This window comes from Mirounga angustirostris, unplaced genomic scaffold, assembly GCF_029215605.1.
Source record: "Mirounga angustirostris isolate CCGP_5_RB_7025 unplaced genomic scaffold, mMirAng1.0.hap1 SCAF_14, whole genome shotgun sequence".
Taxonomy (NCBI): domain Eukaryota; kingdom Metazoa; phylum Chordata; class Mammalia; order Carnivora; family Phocidae; genus Mirounga; species Mirounga angustirostris.
The window spans coordinates 84,321,028-84,341,408 of NW_026991722.1; the positions used below are offsets into that span (position 1 = coordinate 84,321,028).

General features: G+C 47.9%; 1 protein-coding gene across 1 annotated transcript; it reads right to left on the reverse strand.

The window, feature by feature from the left end:
• Positions 1-1,577: 1,577 nt before the first annotated feature.
• Positions 1,578-18,791, reverse strand: DAO (D-amino acid oxidase). The gene is made up of 11 exons (XM_045886439.1): positions 18,766-18,791; positions 13,801-14,003; positions 11,236-11,350; positions 9,931-10,007; positions 9,211-9,276; positions 7,730-7,784; positions 6,367-6,471; positions 5,402-5,484; positions 4,016-4,133; positions 3,274-3,372; positions 1,578-2,042 (listed from the first exon to the last, which is right to left on the reverse strand). The coding sequence occupies exons 2-11, from the start codon at positions 13,992-13,994 to the stop codon at positions 1,911-1,913; spliced, it is 1,044 nt and encodes a 347-aa protein (XP_045742395.1). The 5' UTR covers positions 13,995-14,003; positions 18,766-18,791; the 3' UTR covers positions 1,578-1,910.
• Between the last annotated feature and the right edge of the window lie 1,590 nt (positions 18,792-20,381).

Here is a 20,381-nt window from a genome sequence, read left to right on the forward strand (position 1 = left end):
GGGAAAGTGAAGAAATCAAGCATTGCTAAACCTCCTCCAGTGCCGTGTGGGTTGTGGAATTTTCCCCGTGCTCCTTCTACTCTGAATTTTAGGCAGAATTGAGAGGAAACCACATTGCAAAGAGGTTCTTCCCATTTACAAAAAGAACAGGAAGGGTGTGAATGTGGACTTCCTGGCCCCGTATATTTTTCTGAGTTCATTGTGTTCTAAGTTCTATCGGGTTCCTGCTGACAACCTAACCTTAACAGGTAGGGGTCGCTCTCCCTGGGGAATTTTAGGTTGGGTAAATTCATCACTTTGGTCAGAAACTGAATGCTGTGTTCCACTCCAGGCACAGGGAGATACCCCCACCCAATCTCGTGCGAGTCGCTAGTCTTGACCCAATGAGGCTATGAGGAGGAGAGAGCTAGTTCCTTCTAAAGTGTCTGCAGAGATAGTTGAGGAAGATGCTCAACAGCTTCCTCCATAGCTGAATTCCCACCCCACCCCACCCCACCCCCAGCCTGGGATTCGATGTTGTGCACTGGTTGAAAGTGAGGTGCTGGAATCACCCAATGCCTGGCCCTGGATCTCCTTTCTACCCCCTCCCAGCTGTTGACTAGAACTCCCTCCCTGTACCTTGCTCACCTATGAAATGGGAATAAGATCTACTTCATGGGTGCAGGTGTGTGTGATTACACATTACATGAGTAATGCGTGCAAGAGTTGAGCACCGATGCCCAGTTAGAATGCAATGAATTTTAGGTATAATAATAATAATTAATAATTTATTCTTATTCTTATGATTAGGATAGGAACTCTAACTTAGATCTTGGCTCCCTCACTCTACTTAGCTCAGTGTCAGCCAAAATCATGGCAGATGCTTCATGAAGACCCCACCAGGTGCCACAGAATGGGAAGGAGCAGAGAGTGATGGCGTGGATGTAGATGGCATGGCGTGGGCCGGTCAAGACCTCGTCACAGCACTTAGGGTGCCACGGGTCCCAGATGCATGAAGGCTTCCTCCAGGCTCTGGTCTTTCTCAAAAACCCAGACAGACGCAAATTCCACCTCAGAGCCTGATGCAGATAATTAGGGATAAAGATGCTAAGGTGCCCTCTAGGTTCATTTAAGGCTTTCAAAAACATCTAGAAGTCCATTTCATCTCAGAAGGTACCAGCCAGAAGAGAAGAGAGACATTAAGTTTGCCCCCCCAACAAGGATTATGCTTGGTGAGTTCAGTTCTCTATGAAGGGGTTCCTTGTGGGATGATTCCTCTGGCGACCCCTCCTCAGAGGTTACCTGGTGCTCATGGGGCCATTTAGCAGGTTGCTGATGCTGTTGGGAATCCTGGATGTGGAACGGGTATCACGTTGTTAGTTCAATGCCTTACCTGTTCGGCCTCCCCACAGTCCAGCTCTGCATGTGACTTCCTGCAACAAGATCTATCACAGCCTTCCCTCAGGTGTACTCTGTGGCGTCAGTGCTCTGGGCAAAAAGGTTTCCATAGCCAAATAGGTTTAGGACTGGATGAGAGAACATCAAATAGATGTCTTTGCTGCAGGACTTTTCAGAACCTTTAATATGTTAATGTAATTTGTCCTCAAGTTACCTAACCTCAATTATCCTCAATTTTCTGCTTGCCCCTTTGATTTTCTGAGCTTTCCTTTCTTCTGAGGACTTAAAATAAGTCAGCCCCCAGCTGTTCTTCATTCTGTCAGGCCCAGAGTGGGTAAAGAGACCCCAGTGATCAAAGGGAGCCCCAGGTAGGGCCAGACTTGCCTCCAGGAATGGACCTTATGGATTCCCTCTCATCTTGTGCTTCTTGCAGAAAAGAGCCAGGGTGGAAGTGGAGAGTGAGTGACAGCTTAGAGGGGGTGCATTGATTGGTTGGCTGAGGGGAGCAGGGAGTCCTTGGGGAGGTGGTGTTTTCAGAGGTGGGGTGGCGGCATCCTGAGCAACTCCCTTTCTTCTAGGATTTTCCCCAAGAGCTTGGCTGCCTCCAAGGCACAGCCCCAGTGGATGGTGAGCCCGTAGCCTCCATGGCCATAGTTGTGGATGACCTGGGAGAGGCAAGAGAGAAGGTAGCCAGGAGTGCCCTGGAAGAATCAGGAGCTCCCTGAAAAGTTCTGGGCAAAGCCAGAGGGAACCAGAGGGCCTCTCAGCTCCCTGGCAGGATGGTGGGGTCCCAGGAACACCAGTAAGGTGATTGTTTGGGGAGCTGGAGGTCAACACCCTAGACTCTCTTTTGCTTAGGAAATGGACCTGCTTTCTGCACTCAGCACAGAAAAAGTAGAATCATCTAGAACTTGAGGCCAGGGATTCCCCTCCTCCAATCAAATTGTTTGAAGTTCCCTAAATCACCTTTCTTGTTCCCATCCTGCTCCAGAATGCCAAACCTCTTGTGTTAATAGAGAGACTCTTCTACCCACCTCGGGAGGAAAGAAAAGCCAGGGCACCGTACGGGGGGACTCTGGTTAGCATGCTAATTTGTCCTAGGGACAGAGGCAAGACCCCTGGGGCCTTTTTTAAAGCTAAAACCATCAGCAGGGAGTTTGACTCCATATGTGACTCTTTCCTCTGTATGTGTGATACGTGCATGCAAGCACACATACACATACATCCCCTATACACAAAACTGTTCTACACACACACACACACACACACACACACACACACACACACCCCACATGCCCGGCATAAGGGAGGAAGGATGACCTACATGAGGAGGATGGCTTTCCTGTGGGGACTCTACCACCTAGTCAGGTCAGTTCCTTCAGCCAGGACATCTTCCACCATCTCAAGAAGCCCCGCTCCTACCCCAGAAGAGGGAACATGAAAGAGGGACCCCAGAGAACTGATGGAACGGCCACAGAATAGACATCTGCAAATTCAAACCACATCCCAGCCATGTTCCTCACCAGTTGTCTGACTGAGGCAAATGATTTCATGTCTTAGATCCCCAGGATCCTCATCTGAAGCATGGGGGAAGCAGGACCTATCACAAAGAGCTGGAGGGGAGATTCAAGGAGGTCTTTCATGTCTCAGTAACCTGTTTTCCTTCTGCCCGACCACAGGCTTTGACAAACTGAGGGGCACCGCCCTCTCCGTAACCTTGAGCAGGTCCTTTACAACATCCCTGAGCCTCAGTTTCTTTACAGAGGAAGGGATGCTAGCCAGCGTTGTCCTGGCCTGCCAGTCGGCTGTGTGAAGCCAGATGTCAGGCAAGACTGGAAATGCCAGAGCCTATTAGGGGTAGGGGGGGACTTTGCGTTCCTTGCCAGGAGAGCATACCTCTGTGTTTAAAGATCCAAAGCGAAGCTGTTCTCTTTCTAGCCGAATCTGGGGGCGTACTGGCCGGAGGCCAGTCAATTCAGCAATAATTTTTGCATCCTGGAAAAAAAGAGTGTTAATAATTCATCTCCAGATTTTTTTTTTTGCAGCTGCCATTTTTAAGTGACAGAGTTAGCTTTGGAGTCTCATTATCACCACCAACACCATCACTTTCATTAACCACCACTATCAGCTGCCAACATCATTATTGTCATTCTTGCCACATCACTACCAGTTCTATCGATGACCCCATTTCCATCAACCACCACTACCAGCCACCACCATGATGTGAACAGTCATGCCTCCTCACCCTCATTATCACCATCCTGAGCATATTCATCACCATCAACATCACCACTGTCATCGCCACCAACAGGCAAATGAAAAAACAGATGTCAAAACAAACAAAGGAGAAACACTGAGATTTCTATGACAAATGTGTCTGCTCCTTGTGCAGACAGACTAAGGTGTTTTTAAGGTTGGCATCTCAAAAGACAGCAACTCTTAGCCATGGACAGATAGGTGTCACCCGCTCACAGTAGGACTTCCTTATGCATTATCAAATTCTGGTGTATTTCACAATCCCTTGCTGGAATAAATGTACCCAATTATCCCAGTGGCAGTGTCTTCCCATCCTCAAGGGACCTCATGATCAAGCTGCCAAGACCCTGGTCTAGGGTACCAATACTCCTCCCCACTTTACCTTCAGGGTGGGCTCCAGTCTGCAGCAGCCTTCCCAGATGGTGTTGTGGTCCTGGATGTTGTTTACCTCACTCCAGTTCCCCAGCTGAAAGATGCCTCCCAGAGTCACTGCCTGGATCCTAGGTAAAAGTGAGGAGAGTCAATGACAAAGGGAAATGAAGCCTTTGAGACAAAGGGGAGCCATCGCCATGCTCACCCTTCCAACCGTCTCTACCTAAATCCCCATAACCATCCACATGGTCCTCCTTGCTAACACCACCATCAACACCATTGCAATCACCACTGTCATTACCACCCACCACCATCTCTACTGTCACCATTAATGTCACTGTCAACATCGTCATCTCTTCCAGTGCACAGCATGGTGACTGTAGTTAGCAATACTGTATTGTATACTTGAAAATCGCTAAGAGAGTAAATCTTAAATGTTCTCACTACACACAGGGAAATCGTAATTATGTGACATGATGGATGTGTTAGCTAACCTTATTGTGGTAATCATATCGCAATATATGTATATATCAAATTGTCACGTACATTGTAAATGTGCACCATTTGTCAATTACATCTTAAACGAAAAAGTATCATTTACGTCAACATCATCTTCACAACTGCCTTCTTTGCTATCATGAATATGTCATCACCATCAGCCCCATTTGCCATTTCCACCACCAGCATTCATGTTGCCATTGATAATGTCATCTCTGTCACACCACTAACATCACCATGAAGATAGCACAGCCCCACTTAACATTAATGTTGCAATCAACATGAATAACACTGCCTTTGAGATTGTCATCTCCACCATACTATTAACATCATCGATTGCGTCATCTCCATCAGCACCAGATACTGCCTCCACTCCCAATCATTGCCATCATCATCAACCTCCTCCTCAACACCATGCCACCCCCATTAATGTCAGCACTCTACCATCCTTGTCCTAATCACCACCCCTGTGAACTTTCCCAACAATGACAGTATTATCTCCACTATCACCATTCCACTCTCAAGACATTGTCATCCCATCAAAATGACCACCATCTTCACGAACATCATCACCTCTCCCATTAATATCATTATCACCATCAACCCAGATCCCCATTCCCACCACACTCCTGTTATTTCTGTTCACACCTTCCAGTGTCATTGCCCTCACACCCACTACCCTTGTCTCCAGCATCACCACTATGGTCGTCCAAAAACTTGTTCAAGATGGAACCCAGTTAAGGTTGAGTCCTGCCTTTCCAGGGATTTACTGGCTCAACCTCACTTAGAAAACATTGGAAGAAAAAACCTGCAGCGACTAAGCAAGGGGCCTGGGGTGGGCAGCATAGAGAGGGCATGAAGGTGCCCCTTCTTCTGCCCTAAGATGTCAGATTCTTACCCTGGGATGATGTATGGGGACTGGTAGATGCCTTTCTCTGGGTCATGGGTGAGAATGAAGTGCTTCATCCAAGGGGCATCCACCTGTTGATTGAGGGCAGACAAGTCTCATCGGGGGAGTTGGATCACTGTTCTGCTCCCCTCTCTGCCTAGATGTTCTGACAAGTGTGGCAAAGCCAATTCCTAAGCCCTCTGCTGACCCTTCTGCTCCAAGTCTGCCCTGACTGCTTGCCCTTGCAGGAAGAGCCACCCCCGCTCCCTGAAATATCACACATTTTCACCTACATGACCACAGAAAAGCCCAGCATACATGTACAAATACACATACACTTCAGCCCACATCAGGAACACACCAACACTCATACAGGCACACATACACACATGCCCACAAAGGGGCATCCTTCACACACATGCACACATACACAGTGAGAAGCAATGTGGGATGATGTTTACAAGACATAGGCTCTTAAATCAGATTGTCTGGATTCTAACCCCAATTCCACAACTCACCACCATGTGAATTTGTGCATGTTACCTAATTCCTCTCTGCCTCAGTTTTCCCATCTGCAAAGTAACAATGGCAATATGATAGACCTCATCTCAAAGGGTTCTGGTAAGGATTAAATTAATAGCACAATAAAGTGCTCCGGCCTATACCTGGTACTTAATAAACACTCCATAAATGTTTGCTCTTTTTATTATAATACAGGAATATGCACTTCCTACATATGTAAAAACATATACGTGCCTGCTTTGCTATATTATGAAAAAAACCCGAAAGAGAATGTTTGGAGGGGTCATGTTGGTCCTTCTTGCTTCTTTAACATGTCAATTGCCTGAAATCTGTGAGGCTCTTCTAACAGATGTCCCCAACACATCCTCTATCTTTGGAGAGGAAATAAGCAGGCAGCTACAATCTCTCTATCAAGAAAAGCAGGAAGTTCCATCCCTCACCTTCACACTCACCTTAATGATTTGTCCCCGGCCTGGTTTCAGTAGAGGGTCTGGTTGCAATGCCCCAGCCCACACCCCAGTGCAGTTGATAATCACGTCAGCACCTCCTCTTGCCACCTGGCAGCAACGAACAGAGCAGGTGGCATGGCAAGGGGTGAAGGCCCTGGTAGGGCCCCTCTTTCCCTCCCCTCTTTCCCTCTGCCCTCCACCCTGCATCTCTCTGCTCCCTATGGAACAGCAGGGAGGAGGCTCAATGAGGAATCCAAGGAGCGGACTTCAAATCTCTGCTCCGCCATTTACCTGCTATGTGACCTCAGAAATGTTCCATCATCTCCTCAAGGCTCAGCTGCCTTCACTATAAAGTAGGGCTGGTGATATCTGTTCTTAGACTGTGTGAGGATCCAATGTGACCCTGGATGTGAAAGTGCTCAGGAAGGAGTACTGTGGAAGGGGGAAAACCTTCTTGGGACCTCCCAGAAGAAGTCAGACACAGAGATAATTCTCTTCCTCCTTCTGAATCCTTTTTATTTCATTCTCTTGCCTTCTGCTCTGCCAAGGCATTTTCAGAAGGCATGGTGGAACCCCTGGCTCTGTGCATGTGTGGGATACTTGACAGCTCAAGGGTATAGCATGATGGGCACCCAAACCCCTAGTCCAGTGCCAGTGCCTCCCCTCACAGGTCTGTCATGGGGCACACACATTGCAAGGCATTGTTGTCATTCAAAAGCCAGCATTTGCTACATTGGACTGTGAGCTTCTTGGGAATAAGGGCTGTGTCTGAGTCAACCATGTATCCCAAGTGCCCATCAGGGCTCAACCCGGAGGAGGTACTCATTATATAATGCCAGTAGCTGCATTTACCAAGCACCTTCACATGCCAAGTACAATTCTAGGTGCTAGGATTGAGTGACATTATACAGCAAAGCTCCTGGTACTTAGCCAGTGCTTGATGGTGATAGTTGCTACTATCACTGTTATTGATGATGGTGTTACTCTGGAGCCAAGTCAGCTAAGAGCTTTAACTTTGCAGAAACATCAACCCTGATTTGTGTAGGAGGCAACCAAGTGTCTGGAACTCAAGAGTGGAGTGCAGCTGATACAGGTAAGAGGCAGCCAACTCTCTGGCCCTAAAACCCACTGAGGCTCAGAGGTAGATTAGCCCCTAATGTCCACCACTATCCTACCATCCCTTTGTTCCAGCCACCAACATCAAGACAGAATGCTTGAGTCCTTCTGGGATTCAAGAAAGGCCTGGGACAGGCCTCAGGGGGACCCTGGGAGTGTGACAAGGGACCCCCAACCCAGCAACAGGGAGCAGAGGCCTCCCCTCCTCACCTCTCTCCCACATCCAGCCCCTTCCAGCCCTGCAACTCACCTCCTCAAAAGACTCCACTTTCTGCTGGAAGAATTTCACTCCCCTCTCAGTTAACCTGGGGGGATCAGACACATCAAAAAGCCCAGTATTCAGTTCTTTGTCCCATCTCTCCAAGGTGATGGCATGGGGGATGTTCCCTAAAGAAACTTCTGTGGATGATAGTCCCATAGGATGCTCCTTGAGAAAATGGCTGTGTAGTCAGATCAGATCAGTTCATAAGCACCTTGATGGACTAGTGGTCCATGAAATGTCCCATGGGAAAACTGAGATGGCTCAAGCCCCTTGTCAGCAGATGGAGATGGGAGAAGAGCCTTGGTGAAGGTCATACAGTGAGTTAATGACGGGATTGGGACTTAGACCCAGGCCTCTTAGTTCAAAACTCTTCCTACTACCACCACATTGCTTTGTAACATCAAAAGGAATGAGATGCAGGGTGGGGGAGGGGCAGAGCTGGACCAATGCTAAACGCCCCTTTGTCAGAAGCAAGGCATGAGGAGGAAGGTGGACTGGGGACATCCACCCCTCCCTCAAAATGTCCCAGAGGAAAAATATCTGTCATTATTAGAGATGTAGGAGAAACATCAAAAGAACAGGAAGTAAACCCTATGAAAGGTGAAGCATAACCTCAGGACTATTTCCTCAAGATAGAAAAAGTGGGGATATTTTGTCTAGGAAGAGGCTGGATCGGAGTCATAAGTATCCTAGCGTTAGGAGAAATAACTATGTTGTAGTGCAATGATTCCGAAACCTGGCTGATAATTAGAATCACTCAGGGAACTTCTTAAAACACAAATTTCTAAGCCCCACCCCAGAGGATCTGATTCAGTAGATATAAAGTGGGGTCCTGAAATCTATATTTCTAAAAGCTCCTCAGGTGATTTGATAAAAGCTGCAATCCATTCTAGATTTTTTTTTAAATCTTAATAAAATAGTAAAACATAGGAAATATATGGAATCTTCCTTAATATGAATATAAATATAAATATGTCTCTCAAGCTAATGTTTGCTAATTTAGAACACTACAAGATTTCTATTAACATCAGAAACAAAACAGAGACAACCACTATACCCTGTATTAGTTAACATTGTTCTGGAGGTAGTTACCACAGCAGTTAGACAAGAAAAAAAAATGAGTTATAAAAATAAAAGGCAACTTCTGTTTTGCAGATGATGTAAATATGTCTGGAAAACTTACGAGAATCCATTTAAAATCATTACACAAACATTATGGATTTTGGTGAGGTCAGTAATAAATATCACATGTAAAGATCTGCCCAGATGGTTCTGATGCCCAATCAGATATGGAAACCATGGTTTAGTATACAGAAGTGATCAGAACCAAGGATAGCTCCCACCAAGCCTAAGAGTTGTCCTTTAACATTTGGGGTTGGTCAATACAAAAACAAATCCCATGAACAATTGTCAGTAGACACCCTGGTCCTTGGGAGGTGCTTTCCTTAAACCAAAGTTGAAATTCTCACCTTTCAGTCAGCCATGGTAGATACCTCCTCCCCTCCACAATCAGGCTTGTGTTGAACCAGCCATAGCTAGAGTCAAAAAACAGGCAAGAGTGGTAATAAAGAATCAGAATCAGAGCGATATTCAAAGACTTTCAAATGGAGGTGGGAGCAGTCTCACTTTAGGGGGCCCCCAAGGGTAGAGCCAGGACCACTGAGTGAAGTTCAAATGGGGACTGGTTTTCAGTGCAAGGAAATTTTTTCTATCAGAAAAGCCATCCCTGACATTGGGGTGTGCACATGGAGACCAGATGTGCATTCTTAGAAGGTATTCAGGCATGGGGTGGGGTGAAGGGAGGACCAAAGAGACATCAGGCTGCAAGGGAAAGAATAGAGGCGTTTGGAGTCACACAGACTGGGTTAGAATCCCATTTTGGTCACTTGGCTGTGTGACCTTGGGAAGTCATTTAGGCTCTCTGAAGCTCAGTTTCTTCATCTACAAAAGAGAGTAGGGATATGGAGCTTCTGGGCTTCAGATCTGTGATCCCCCACCATCTTAGCCCAGGTCCCTTATTGGGTGGGTGGCTTCTCCAAAGGAGCTGAACAGAGCAGCAGGAATCCAAGGTATCAGTGGCTCTTGGCTTGGGGTGGAATAGGAAACTTGGTACCTCCATCTTCTGTTGCCTTCTGAACAGATCTGTCTGAATCATAGCACCTCAGCCCCTTTGCCCATAACAACCTCACCTGTAATCAGGGAACATGTCCAACTCTCTGCAGGTCAGCTTCCGAAATCCCAGAACTGTGTCCTTCCAGGACGGATCCTGCCAAGGAAGGAGAGAAGGAGGCCCAGGGATGGGTGAAAGTCAATAAAAAGTTGTACAATGTGTACCACATGTAAGGCACTGTTCCAAGTATGTTACTTATACCACTCCATTTAATATCCCCAACAATCCAGTGAAATACATACTATTCTTATCTCCATTTTTACAGCTGGGCCAATTGAGACTTAAAGAGGTTAAGCAACTTGTCTAAAGTCACACACCTAATAAACGATGGAGCTGAGATTTGCACCAACACAGTTTGGCTTCAGAGTCCATGGTCTTAACCATGATGCTATACGAAGGAAGGGTGAGAATAAGGCTGAGGGCGAGTGATAGGGTAAGAGTCAGAAATAGGAGAGAAACTGTTGACAATGAGGGTTATATCAAGGGGTGAGGGTGGGAGGCAGCCGAGCATAGGGTCAGACAACCTGGTGGAGTTTTGGGCCTCTCCACGGACCACCTTGAATTCTCTGAGACTCCCATTTTCTCGTCTGTATAATGGAATTAATAATCACTCTTGGTCCAGTGAAAGAGAACAGATAATACGGGTGATGCCTGTAGCCCGGTGCTAAACACTGACTCAGCCTTAGAGAGCTGGCCTGGGTTTCTGGACACCCCGCCCAACCATCCCCTCCAGCAACTTAAGAACATCCCCCAAGGCTGTGCCCTTCTTAACGCATTAGGCACCATGGGATCACAAACAGCCTGGGTTCAAATCCCAGTTCTGCCACATAAGAGATTTGTGACTTGAGCAAGTTACTCCATTTCTCTGAGCTTCTATTTCCTCATTGTACAAAGAGGCTAACGATAGCACTTACTTGCTGGTTATTATGAGAATTAAATAAGTCACTAGTCGTAAAGTAGTTAACATAGGGCCTGGTAAATAGTAAGGGCTCATGTGCCATGATGAGTGTTTTAGTCTATCTTGGCAAAAAGCCCTGGCACCTCCAGGGACCCAGGCAACCTTGTGACTTCAGCATGAAATCGTCACCACTACAGGACATGTCTGGGTTTGACTCAACCAAAGGCTAGTTACCGTGTTTCATCAGAAAGTTCTTTGGTCTCTACCAATTTAAGAACAAAATTGGAAACAAAAGTAACTTTAAAGCATAAATAGAATTTAAAGGAAACCTGATTTGAATGCAAGAGGCTGTCACCCACAAGGCTCAAAGTACTCCCCAGACTCAGGCTCCCAGCCCTGGTCTGTGAACAAGGACCCCTCACTCACCGGAAAATCTTCACGGAAGAGGTTGTAGCCTGAGATCAGGGCCAGGCCCATGTCTGCAGCATTGGGAGAATGGATGTGGCTCAGGAGATAGTCAAAGGTCTGCTGGTTCCAATGTCTGGAAGGATCCCACAGATTCTCGGTCACCTGATACCCCGAGCTGGACAAGAAAACTCTGAGGGTTGGCTTGCATGGGATTGTGACCAGGCTGGTGGGGATATGCCAAAATCCAGAAATCCACCACGTTCACTTCTGCAGCGTCCCAAATGCCTATGGGTCCTCCCTAAGCCCAGACTTTCTAGTATTTCCCCACTAATAGGAAAGAGAAGGGCGGAAACAAGGGATGATCCATCACAACCCTTTGGAGCTCATCTCGGGCTTGGGATCATGGAGCTGCGAGTTTAAATGAAGGCTCAGGCCTGCCTTGAGATCTGCCCCACAGTTCAGGCTCACTCCAAGCACCTCCCCCTCCCCCCCGTATAAATGCCAGCAGGAGACCTTAGCTTGCTGGTCCCAAACACTTTCCTCCTCTTCTTCCTGGGCACGTAACTGGCTACATCGCCTAGAGTCCCATGCAGCCAGGTGTGGCCATGTGACTGCATTCTGGCCAATGTACCCTAAGACCGCACATGTCGTCCTCATGCTGTGCTCCTTCCAAAAGCACAGCATAGTGACATCAGAAGGTATGGTGACACGGTTACCGTGGCATCAGATGGGACATCAGAAGCCACAGAGGAGGACAGCAGAGCTGCGAGATGCAAGGAGCCCGGGCCCCTGAATTGCCACCCAATGATCAGGAACATCGGTTTTGGAATTTATGGGAGAACGTAACTTCTGTTCGAGTCATTACACACTTGGGGCTTCTTGGCTGAAGCAGCCGGCAGTTTGCGGTTTCTACACAGACAAAATAACCTTGGCAACGTCTTTGCTACACCTGCTCGTCCATCCACCCATTTACAGGTATTCCTGATCTGGAGGTTCCTCTTAAAGTTAAAACTAGAATTACCCTATGATCCAGCAATCACACTACTGGGTATTTCCCCGAAGAATACAAAAACACTAATTCAAACGGATACGTGCATCCGATGTTCATAGCAGCATTATTAGCAATAGCCAAGATACGGAAGCAGCCCAAGTGTCCATCAATTGGTGAGTGGTTAAGAAGACGTGGTCTGTATATACAGTGGAATATTACTCAGCCATAAAAGAGAATGAAATCTTGCCTTTTGCAACGACATGGACAGAGCTAGAGCGTATAATTCTAAGCGAAGTAAGAGAAAGACGAATGCCCTATGATTTCACTCATATGTGGAATTTAAGAAACAAAACAAATGAACAAAGGGGGAAAGAGAGAGAGAGACTCTTAATTGTAGAGAACAAAATGATGGTTCCCAGAGAGGAGGTGGGTGGGGGGTGTGGGAAATAGGTGATGGGGATTAAGGAAAACACTTGTGGTGAGTGCCAGGCGATGTATGGAAGCGTTCAATCAGTATATAGTACACCTGAAACTAATGTAACACCGTATGTTAACGAACTGGAACTAAACTAAAAACATAAAAAAAAGAAATTGTTAAATGAAAATGATTGTCACAATGGGCAAATTCAGGGGAGCTAGATTTCTAAGCTGTTAAATATAGCTGTTAAAAATGGCAATTAGAATGAGTTCAAATAAACTGAAAGATCTTTTTATGAATTTATATATGGAAAAAAAAATACGTCTCTGAGGGCAAAATTGCTCCCTACTGTACCCAGTATCAAGGACTTTAGTGCATTTTGTCCTTCTTTACAATTATTGCTGGGGTTTGAAGGGCTCTGTTTTCTTTTTATTTTTTTTTAGATTTTATTTATTTATTTGAGAGAGAAGCAGAGACAGAGACAGAGAGAGCACAAGCAAGGGCAGTGACAGAGGGAGAGGGAGAAGCAGACTCCCCTCTGAGCAGGGAGCCCGATGTGGGGGCTCAATCCCAGGAACCCAGGATCATGATCTGAGCCGAAGGCAGACGCTTAACCGACTGAGCCACCCAGGTGCCCCTAAAGAGTTCTGTTTCCTGTTAGCCACTGGGGAAATCAGATGAAAATGATCTTTATTTTTTTTTAAATTTTTTTTTAAGATTTTATTTATTTATTTGAGACAGAGAGAATGAGATACAGAGAGCATGAGAGGGAGGAGGGTCAGAGGGAGAAGCAGACTCCCCGCCGAGCAGGGAGCCCGATGCAGGACTCGATCCCGGGACTCCAGGATCATGACCTGAGCTGAAGGCAGTCGCTTAACCAACTGAGCCACCCAGGCGCCCGAAAATGATCTTTAAATAAATAAACTAGGAAAAAAAATACCATGTATTCCTGATCCATCCATGCACATGGCATCCACAGCCACCCAGTTTAGGGGAGGCATGGAGGAAAGCCTCCATTTGTCTGGCACATAGTAGGCCTTACTATTTATTAGTATTTTCTTCTAAGCCTTGACAAGGGGCTTGTTCTTGGTGACGGGAACCCTGAGAGGGAGCATCCCCTCTTCAAACTCAGCCCCACCAGTTCCCCGGGCCGCCCTGTGGGACCCTCACTCACACTTCCTGTGGGTTGCTGGGGTCCGAGAGGTAGGCCTGACAGAGGCCAGCAGCCACGTTGCTGTTGGTGAACGGGGTGAAGCGGTCTGCATAGACCCTGACGTCCAGCGATGGCAGGACCGAATGGTAGCGCTCGTGGATGCACAGGGCAGTGGACAGCCCAATGACCCCGGCTCCAATCACCACCACGCGCATCGTGCCGGCCTGCAGGGGGGAAAGGTTGCAGTCTGCCATCACCACCATCACCACTGTCCCCTGAAAGGCTTAGAAAGTGCCAGACACCGCCAAGCCCTTCTATACCTGATCCTCTTAATGACCCTCAGAAATGGAAAAATGGAAACATAGAGAGGCCAAGCAACTTGCCCAAGGTCACGGGTCAGCGGGTGAGTGATGCAGCTTTGGCTGGGCAGCCTCCCCCGAAGACCCTGCCCCAAGCCAGGAACATAAATAGGGCTGAGCGGAGCGTCTGGCCGGCTGTAGACTTGGGGGCTTGCGGTGAGGACCATGGGCTCTAGCTTCAAATCTCATACCTCAACTCTGCCACCTAATGGCCATTGACATTGGGCAAGATGCTCATGAGCCTTCACCTTCTGGGAAACGGGGGCGGGGGGGGCAGATAATAACAGTCTACCTTGGAGAAAGATGGGAGTTTTAACAAGATGGCCAGTGTAAAAGCCTCAACATAGGGTCAAGTGCAAAAGAAGTAGTTTACTGACATTCATGGAGTACCTACTGTGTACCGACCCCAGGGCTAAGTGCTTCGCCCCACATTCTCAGGAGGCTGGGGTTATTGGCCCCATTGTTCGGATGAGGAAAAGGAGGCTCAGAGAGGCGAAGTAAGTTACCTGAGGTCACACAGCCAGTAAGTGATGCTGCCAGGATTTAATTTCGGTTCAAGTAAACTCAACATCCACTTACGGCGCACCTACTATGAACCAAGCTGGGACCTAGTGGGTGCAAGGTCTGACTTTAGAACTCGGGGCTTCCAGCACAACCGCTCAGGGCCGGCCTTGGGGGCTGGGCTGGCTGGGTCCTCAGAAGTTTAAAAGGCTTAGCAGCTTTGGACCTTGAAGCTGCTTGGGCCCCCACACAGCAGGGAAATACCCTGTGGGCTCCTGCTGAGGCAGAACAAGGGGACTTTTTTATGCCCGGAAGGGCCAAGTTCAACTTTCCCTCCTCTACACTCACAGCCCTCTTCCCAGACCAAGCCTCCTGGCAACCCCGTGGCACTGAACGGCAGGACATTCTCAATACGGCCTAGTTTTGTAAAAGGGGAAAACGGCTCCAGCCCACAAGAACTGGACTCCGTTGGGGTTTCAGCAGCCAAGTTGGAGATAAAACCAGGAAACGGAAAAGCATTTCTCCTCTGGACCATTCTCCTTCCTGCTGCGAGGCTTGGTTGCAGGGGCAGGACCCTCTCAGTGACCCCTAGCCTCCTCCCATCCCGCCTCCCCCCCTACTTTGCCTCAGGAGATTCAATCTCCTCATCTGTAAACTAAGAGTAACCCTGACCTCCCAGGGTCACCCTGAAAATGAATCCACCAGCTTGGCAGAAGTTTCTGGTGCCGCACCTGGCACAGAGTAGGGCCCTCAGTATGTAGTGACCTCCTTCTGTCCCCTGGGCATCTTAAAGATAACAAGGAGAAAGAACTTGGGGCGGGGGAGGGGAGGAGAAGAGGAAGAAGGGAGAGTCAGACCTGGCTTCACTTCTGACCCTCTGTGTGGCCTTGACCAAGTGACTTCCCCTCTCTGGGCCTTCTGACTCTCTCTGCATAACTCAGGAGAGTTGACCACTTTTGTGCATTAACAATAAGAAGGTGAGAATAGAGGGCTTTCCAAATTCCCCAAATGAATCCAAGAGGCAGCAGTAACAGCCCAGGCTGGGGGTCAGACATACCCGGGTTCGCAGCCTGGCTCTGGCACACACCCAGCCATGTGACCCTGGGCAAGTCGCTTAACTTAACTGAGCGAGGGTGACCAATCTCCTCAGTTTCCCAGGACTGAGGGTGTTCCCAGGATGTGGACTCTGAGAGCAAAAACCAGGAGAGTCCTGGGGCAAACAAGGATGAGTTTTCATCCTGATTGAGCCTCTATTTCCTCTTTTGTGGACTTTTAAGTGTTACAAAGCTCCCTGCCCATTGTCTCCCCACCAAAATATCAGCTCCCGGAGGACAGGGACATTTCTTTTTTAAGATTTATTTATTTACTTTAGAGAGAGTGAAAGAGTGTGTGCACAAGTTGGAGGGGGGGCGGGGCGCAAAGGGAGAGACACTCAAGCAGACTCCCTGCCAAGCACGGGGCCCAATGCAGGGCTCAATCTCACTACCTGTGAGACCGTGACCTGAGCCGAAACCAAGAGTCAGACACTTAACCGACTGGGCCCCGGGTGGGGACTTTTATCTACTGTTCTATCCCCAAGGCCTAGAATAGTGCCTTGCCTATATATAACAGGGACTCGCGAATGAATGAACGAATGGATGAAAGAATGAATGAATGAACAAGTGAATGAATGCATGAATGAATGTATCAAGTTCTTATGAGGATCAAAAGAGAAAATACTGGTTAAGTGCTGGGGAGCTCATAAATGACAGCAGTGATTGTCACCGTCCCAGTTCACAGGTGAGGGGGCCAAGGACAGAGAGAGGAAGCTAAGTTATTCGAGGTTATAACAAGGGTTGGAGGAAAGGTGGGGTGTGAACCCAGCTCTGCCTTTTCCAGGGCCTGAGGTTTTTTTGTTTTGTTTTGTTTTGTTTCCATTCTCATGCCACCTAGAAAACCAGCAAAGGATGGAGAAAAAGAGGAGCTGCTTCTATAGTAGAGGTTGTGAGGGACGAGAAGGAGAGTGTGAAAACCCTCCACAGGTTTCTGGGCAGGAAGAAAGAGGCCTCGGCCTGAAGCAAAGCAGGCACACGGCCTGTCTCCGATAACCAGGCTGGTCAGGTGTGTCGAAGCCTCTGGTTAGGAGCGGGGGCACATGCCCAAGAGAAGAGCATGAGGGACGCCCGGAACAACATCTGGAGCCAAATGGCCAAGATAAAGAGGGACAAGTAACAGCGTGGGACTCAGTTTCTCCAGAGCGTAAAATGCTAACGATGAGTTAGACGTTGTCATACAGATGGGGAAACTGAGGCCTGGAAAAGCGGAGAGACTCTACCAAAATGACGTGTTTGTGATAAAAGGGTTTGTGGGGTCTTGGGGTGAAAAAGTCTCCGGAAAAGGCAAGAATAGGTTGAATCAGGAAAAGAACTGTCGACACAGAGACAACAATAGCCCTGATATAGCCTGTTCCAGTCCCTGCGCTAAGAAATGTATGTGCCCTCCCGGGATCGAGTCCCACGTCGGGCTCCGTGCTCAGCAGGGAGTCTGCTTCTCTCTCTGACCCTCCCCCCTCTCATGCTCTCTATCTCATTCTCTCTCTCAAATAAATAAATAAAATCTTTTAAAAAAATTAAAAAAAAAAAGAAATGTATGTGCCTTATCTGCTTTCATCTTCTGACACCCTTCAGGGTTATCATTATGCCTATTTTCCAGAAGAAGCAAGTGAGGCTCGGACACCCAGCTGGCGGTGAGAAGCGGAGCCCGGCACAGCCTGACTCACAAGTCCGTGTCCCTAAACAACACCATGCGAGGCTGGCAAATCATGCTATTTGAAAAAAACCAGAGGGCGAAACAGGTGAAAATAAACAGCCAATAAATATTTCAGCGTCCTGCATTGAAAGAACCCATAACATACAACATGTGTACGAATTTTTAGTGCATTGCTGGTAGGCATAGAATTGAGAAGGAAAAATGTGGTTCCCAAGCTAGTCATCTTAAACTGCAGGACTCAGATCTGATGCTGATTATAGCAACCCGTGTGTGTGCATTAGAGTACAGTATAAATGCATGAGCTTCTTCTGAGAAGCAGAAGCCAAGCTGTGGGATCTGACAGATCCAGCCTCAGGTAAAATCATTCATGCACGTGGATAATGAACTTGTGGACTCGCACGCGCGTGGCTCGATTGCTAGGTCAGCCATTCCTCGTTGTTGCTGGTGTTCCTGTTAGTGTTGCCCTTCTCCCGCGTCTTGCACCCTTAACTTGGAGTGTGCATCTGGGAAGCTGCCGAGCTTCTCACATTTATCTGCGTGTGTGTGGAATTATAACATGTCCGTAAGTGTGGGGCGGGAGGGGAATTTGGGGCATCTGCCACTCGCCACTACACACGTGTAGATTCATTACAGATGTCCTCTTGCTTCATCCTCTCAACTGCTCTGGGAGGTTCTACAGACGTGGGACTGAGGTTCAGGGAGGGGAAATCACTCTCCCAAAGTCACGCAGCCAGTGTGGGGCAGCATTGGGATCTGGACTCTGTTCTATCTGAGCTTTCTGCACCGTGCTATATAACTATTAGGCAGTGGGCAGTAAGTTGGCACCTGACGCTTTCTGCTTGCTTTTCAGTCTCATGTTTGCTTATAACCTCCTTTGTCCCTCAAAAGGAATTTGGGGCAGCTTGTGCCTTTGATTGCTATTTGCGTGTAGCAAAAAAATAGGAGACTTGTTAAAAAAAATCGACAAATCACGGGCAAGGTATTTGAATGAACAAAATCAGGTTGTGCCATATGGGTACTTCTTCTGCTGTTGATATTTTCACAGCTTACCCTTAACAGGAACAGAAATGCTTGACAACCAGGCTACCAGCCCCCTGTCCCCAAATAATCATGACCATTTATTGAGTACTTGCTATGTGCCGAGTTCTGTGCTAAGCACTTTCTGTTCATCACCTCTTTTGATACTCAGACTAACCCTGGAAGAGGTGATTATGATCGCTGCCTTCCAGATGAGGAGAAGGAGGTCTGGAAAGGTGAAGGCACTTGCCTATGTTCCTGCCTAGCCGCAGAGCTGTCACCCGCCTTGGGCTCTAATGTGGAGCCTTCTCCTTAACTCTGGGAGGACCCTGAGTCCTGGTGCACTGACACCCCGACTCACCTGAATTGCCCAACTTCTGAAGAAACAGCTGCTGTAGACGCAGGATCTTATCTCCTGAGGGGAGTCTCCTGATTCTGGGGCGTCCTGTCCTCAGCCCTCTGCCCGCCAACTGGGACTGGAGCTCAGGGTCAAAATCTGGACTTATGGACAGGGCACAGCGAGGGGTGGGGCTTGGCACTGAGCTGCTCACAGGCTGGGAGACCTCCTCTCCCCTCCTTCTGGTCCCTGAAAAGTTGCCTGACTTTTCTGGCTGATCCCAAGCCCCTGGGGACAGCCCTTGGGGCGGGGGTGGCGGGGAGGGCTGATGGGGACAAGGAGGTCTGTCTCCCCGGGCCAGCTGGAGACGATCCTCTTTCTTCCCTCTTCCTGCTGCCACCCTGGGGGAGGGGAGGGTTGTTCCCTAGCCACTGTGGGCCTGGTCAGCCTAGCAGCCCTGTGGAGAGGCCAGAGATACAGGACAGGGCCTCCAGCGGCCAGCCGGCCAGCCTAATGCCATTCTTGGATGCTGGGTGCATGAGGCCAAGGAGAGACTCAGGGTGACGCCTATTTGGGCCATAAGGATGCATGGCTCTTTGCTGCTGTATCCCAGAGACACGGGCGGCAGAACTCCAAGCCCCTCCTCTGCCAGAGCTAGACGTGGAGTTGTGATTATTACAGCTGAAGGATTATCAGGCGCCTCACTGTGTGGATGGGAAGACTGAGGCCTGGAGAGAGGGACTAACCAGCCCCAAGTAAGGCATTCTTTGGGTCAGCTTTGAAAATCCAGCCTCCACTTCCCTATCTTCAGCATCGTTGAATAAAAAAGTGAGGATAAAATAAGAAAATGCATACAAAATATTTAGTGCGTGGTAGTTTTTAATAATTTTTATTTTTTTTTAGATTTTTAAAATTTATTTGACAGAGAGAGAGAGAAAGAGTGAGCACAAGCAGGGGGAGCAAGGGAGGGAGAAGCAGGCTCCCCACCAAGCAGGGAGTCCGATGCGGGGCTGGATCCCAGGACCCCGGGATCATGATTTGAGCCAAAGGCAGACACCCAACTAACTGAGCCAACCAGGTGCCCCTTTATAATAATAATTTTCAAAAGCATGGGGTGAACTCCACTTTTTACTCTATATACTTCTATTTCATTTGAATTTTTAAAATAATAGTCATGTATCACTTTTATATCACATGACCTTGTGTCCCTAATTCCTTGTGCCCCTAGTTCATCATGGGAATATTTAAAGTTAACAGTTAATTTAAAGTTAACAGAAATTCCCCGGATAGCTTCATGTGCCCCCGCCCCCCATCCCAGCAATGATGTACGGCTTGTAAATTTCAGTGTTCCAGTTTATTTATTTATTTATTTATTTATTTATTTAAAGATTTTATTTATTTATTTGACAGAGAGAGACACAGCGAGAGAGGGAACACAAGCAGGGGGAGTGGGAGAGGGAGAAGCAGGCTTCCCGCTGAGCAGGGAGCCCGATGTGGGGCTCGATCCCAGGACCCTGGGATCATGACCTGAGCCGAAGGCAGACGCTTAATGACTGAGCCACCCAGGCGCCCCTATTTATTTTTTTTGAAGAGTTTCTTTCTAAGTGATCTCTACATACAACATGGGACTCGAACTCACA

Coding starts and splice junctions, on each gene's coding strand:
- DAO (XM_045886439.1), bottom strand. CDS start 13,994: ATGCGCGTGGTGGTGATTGGAGCCGGGGTCATTGGGCTGTCCACTGCC. Junction 11,351..13,800: donor CCCAGCAACCCACAGGAAGT/GTGAGTGAGGGT, acceptor GGATCCTTCCAG/ACATTGGAACCAGCAGACCT. Junction 2,043..3,273: donor TTGGATCTTTAAACACAGAG/GTATGCTCTCCT, acceptor TGCCTCTCCCAG/GTCATCCACAACTATGGCCA.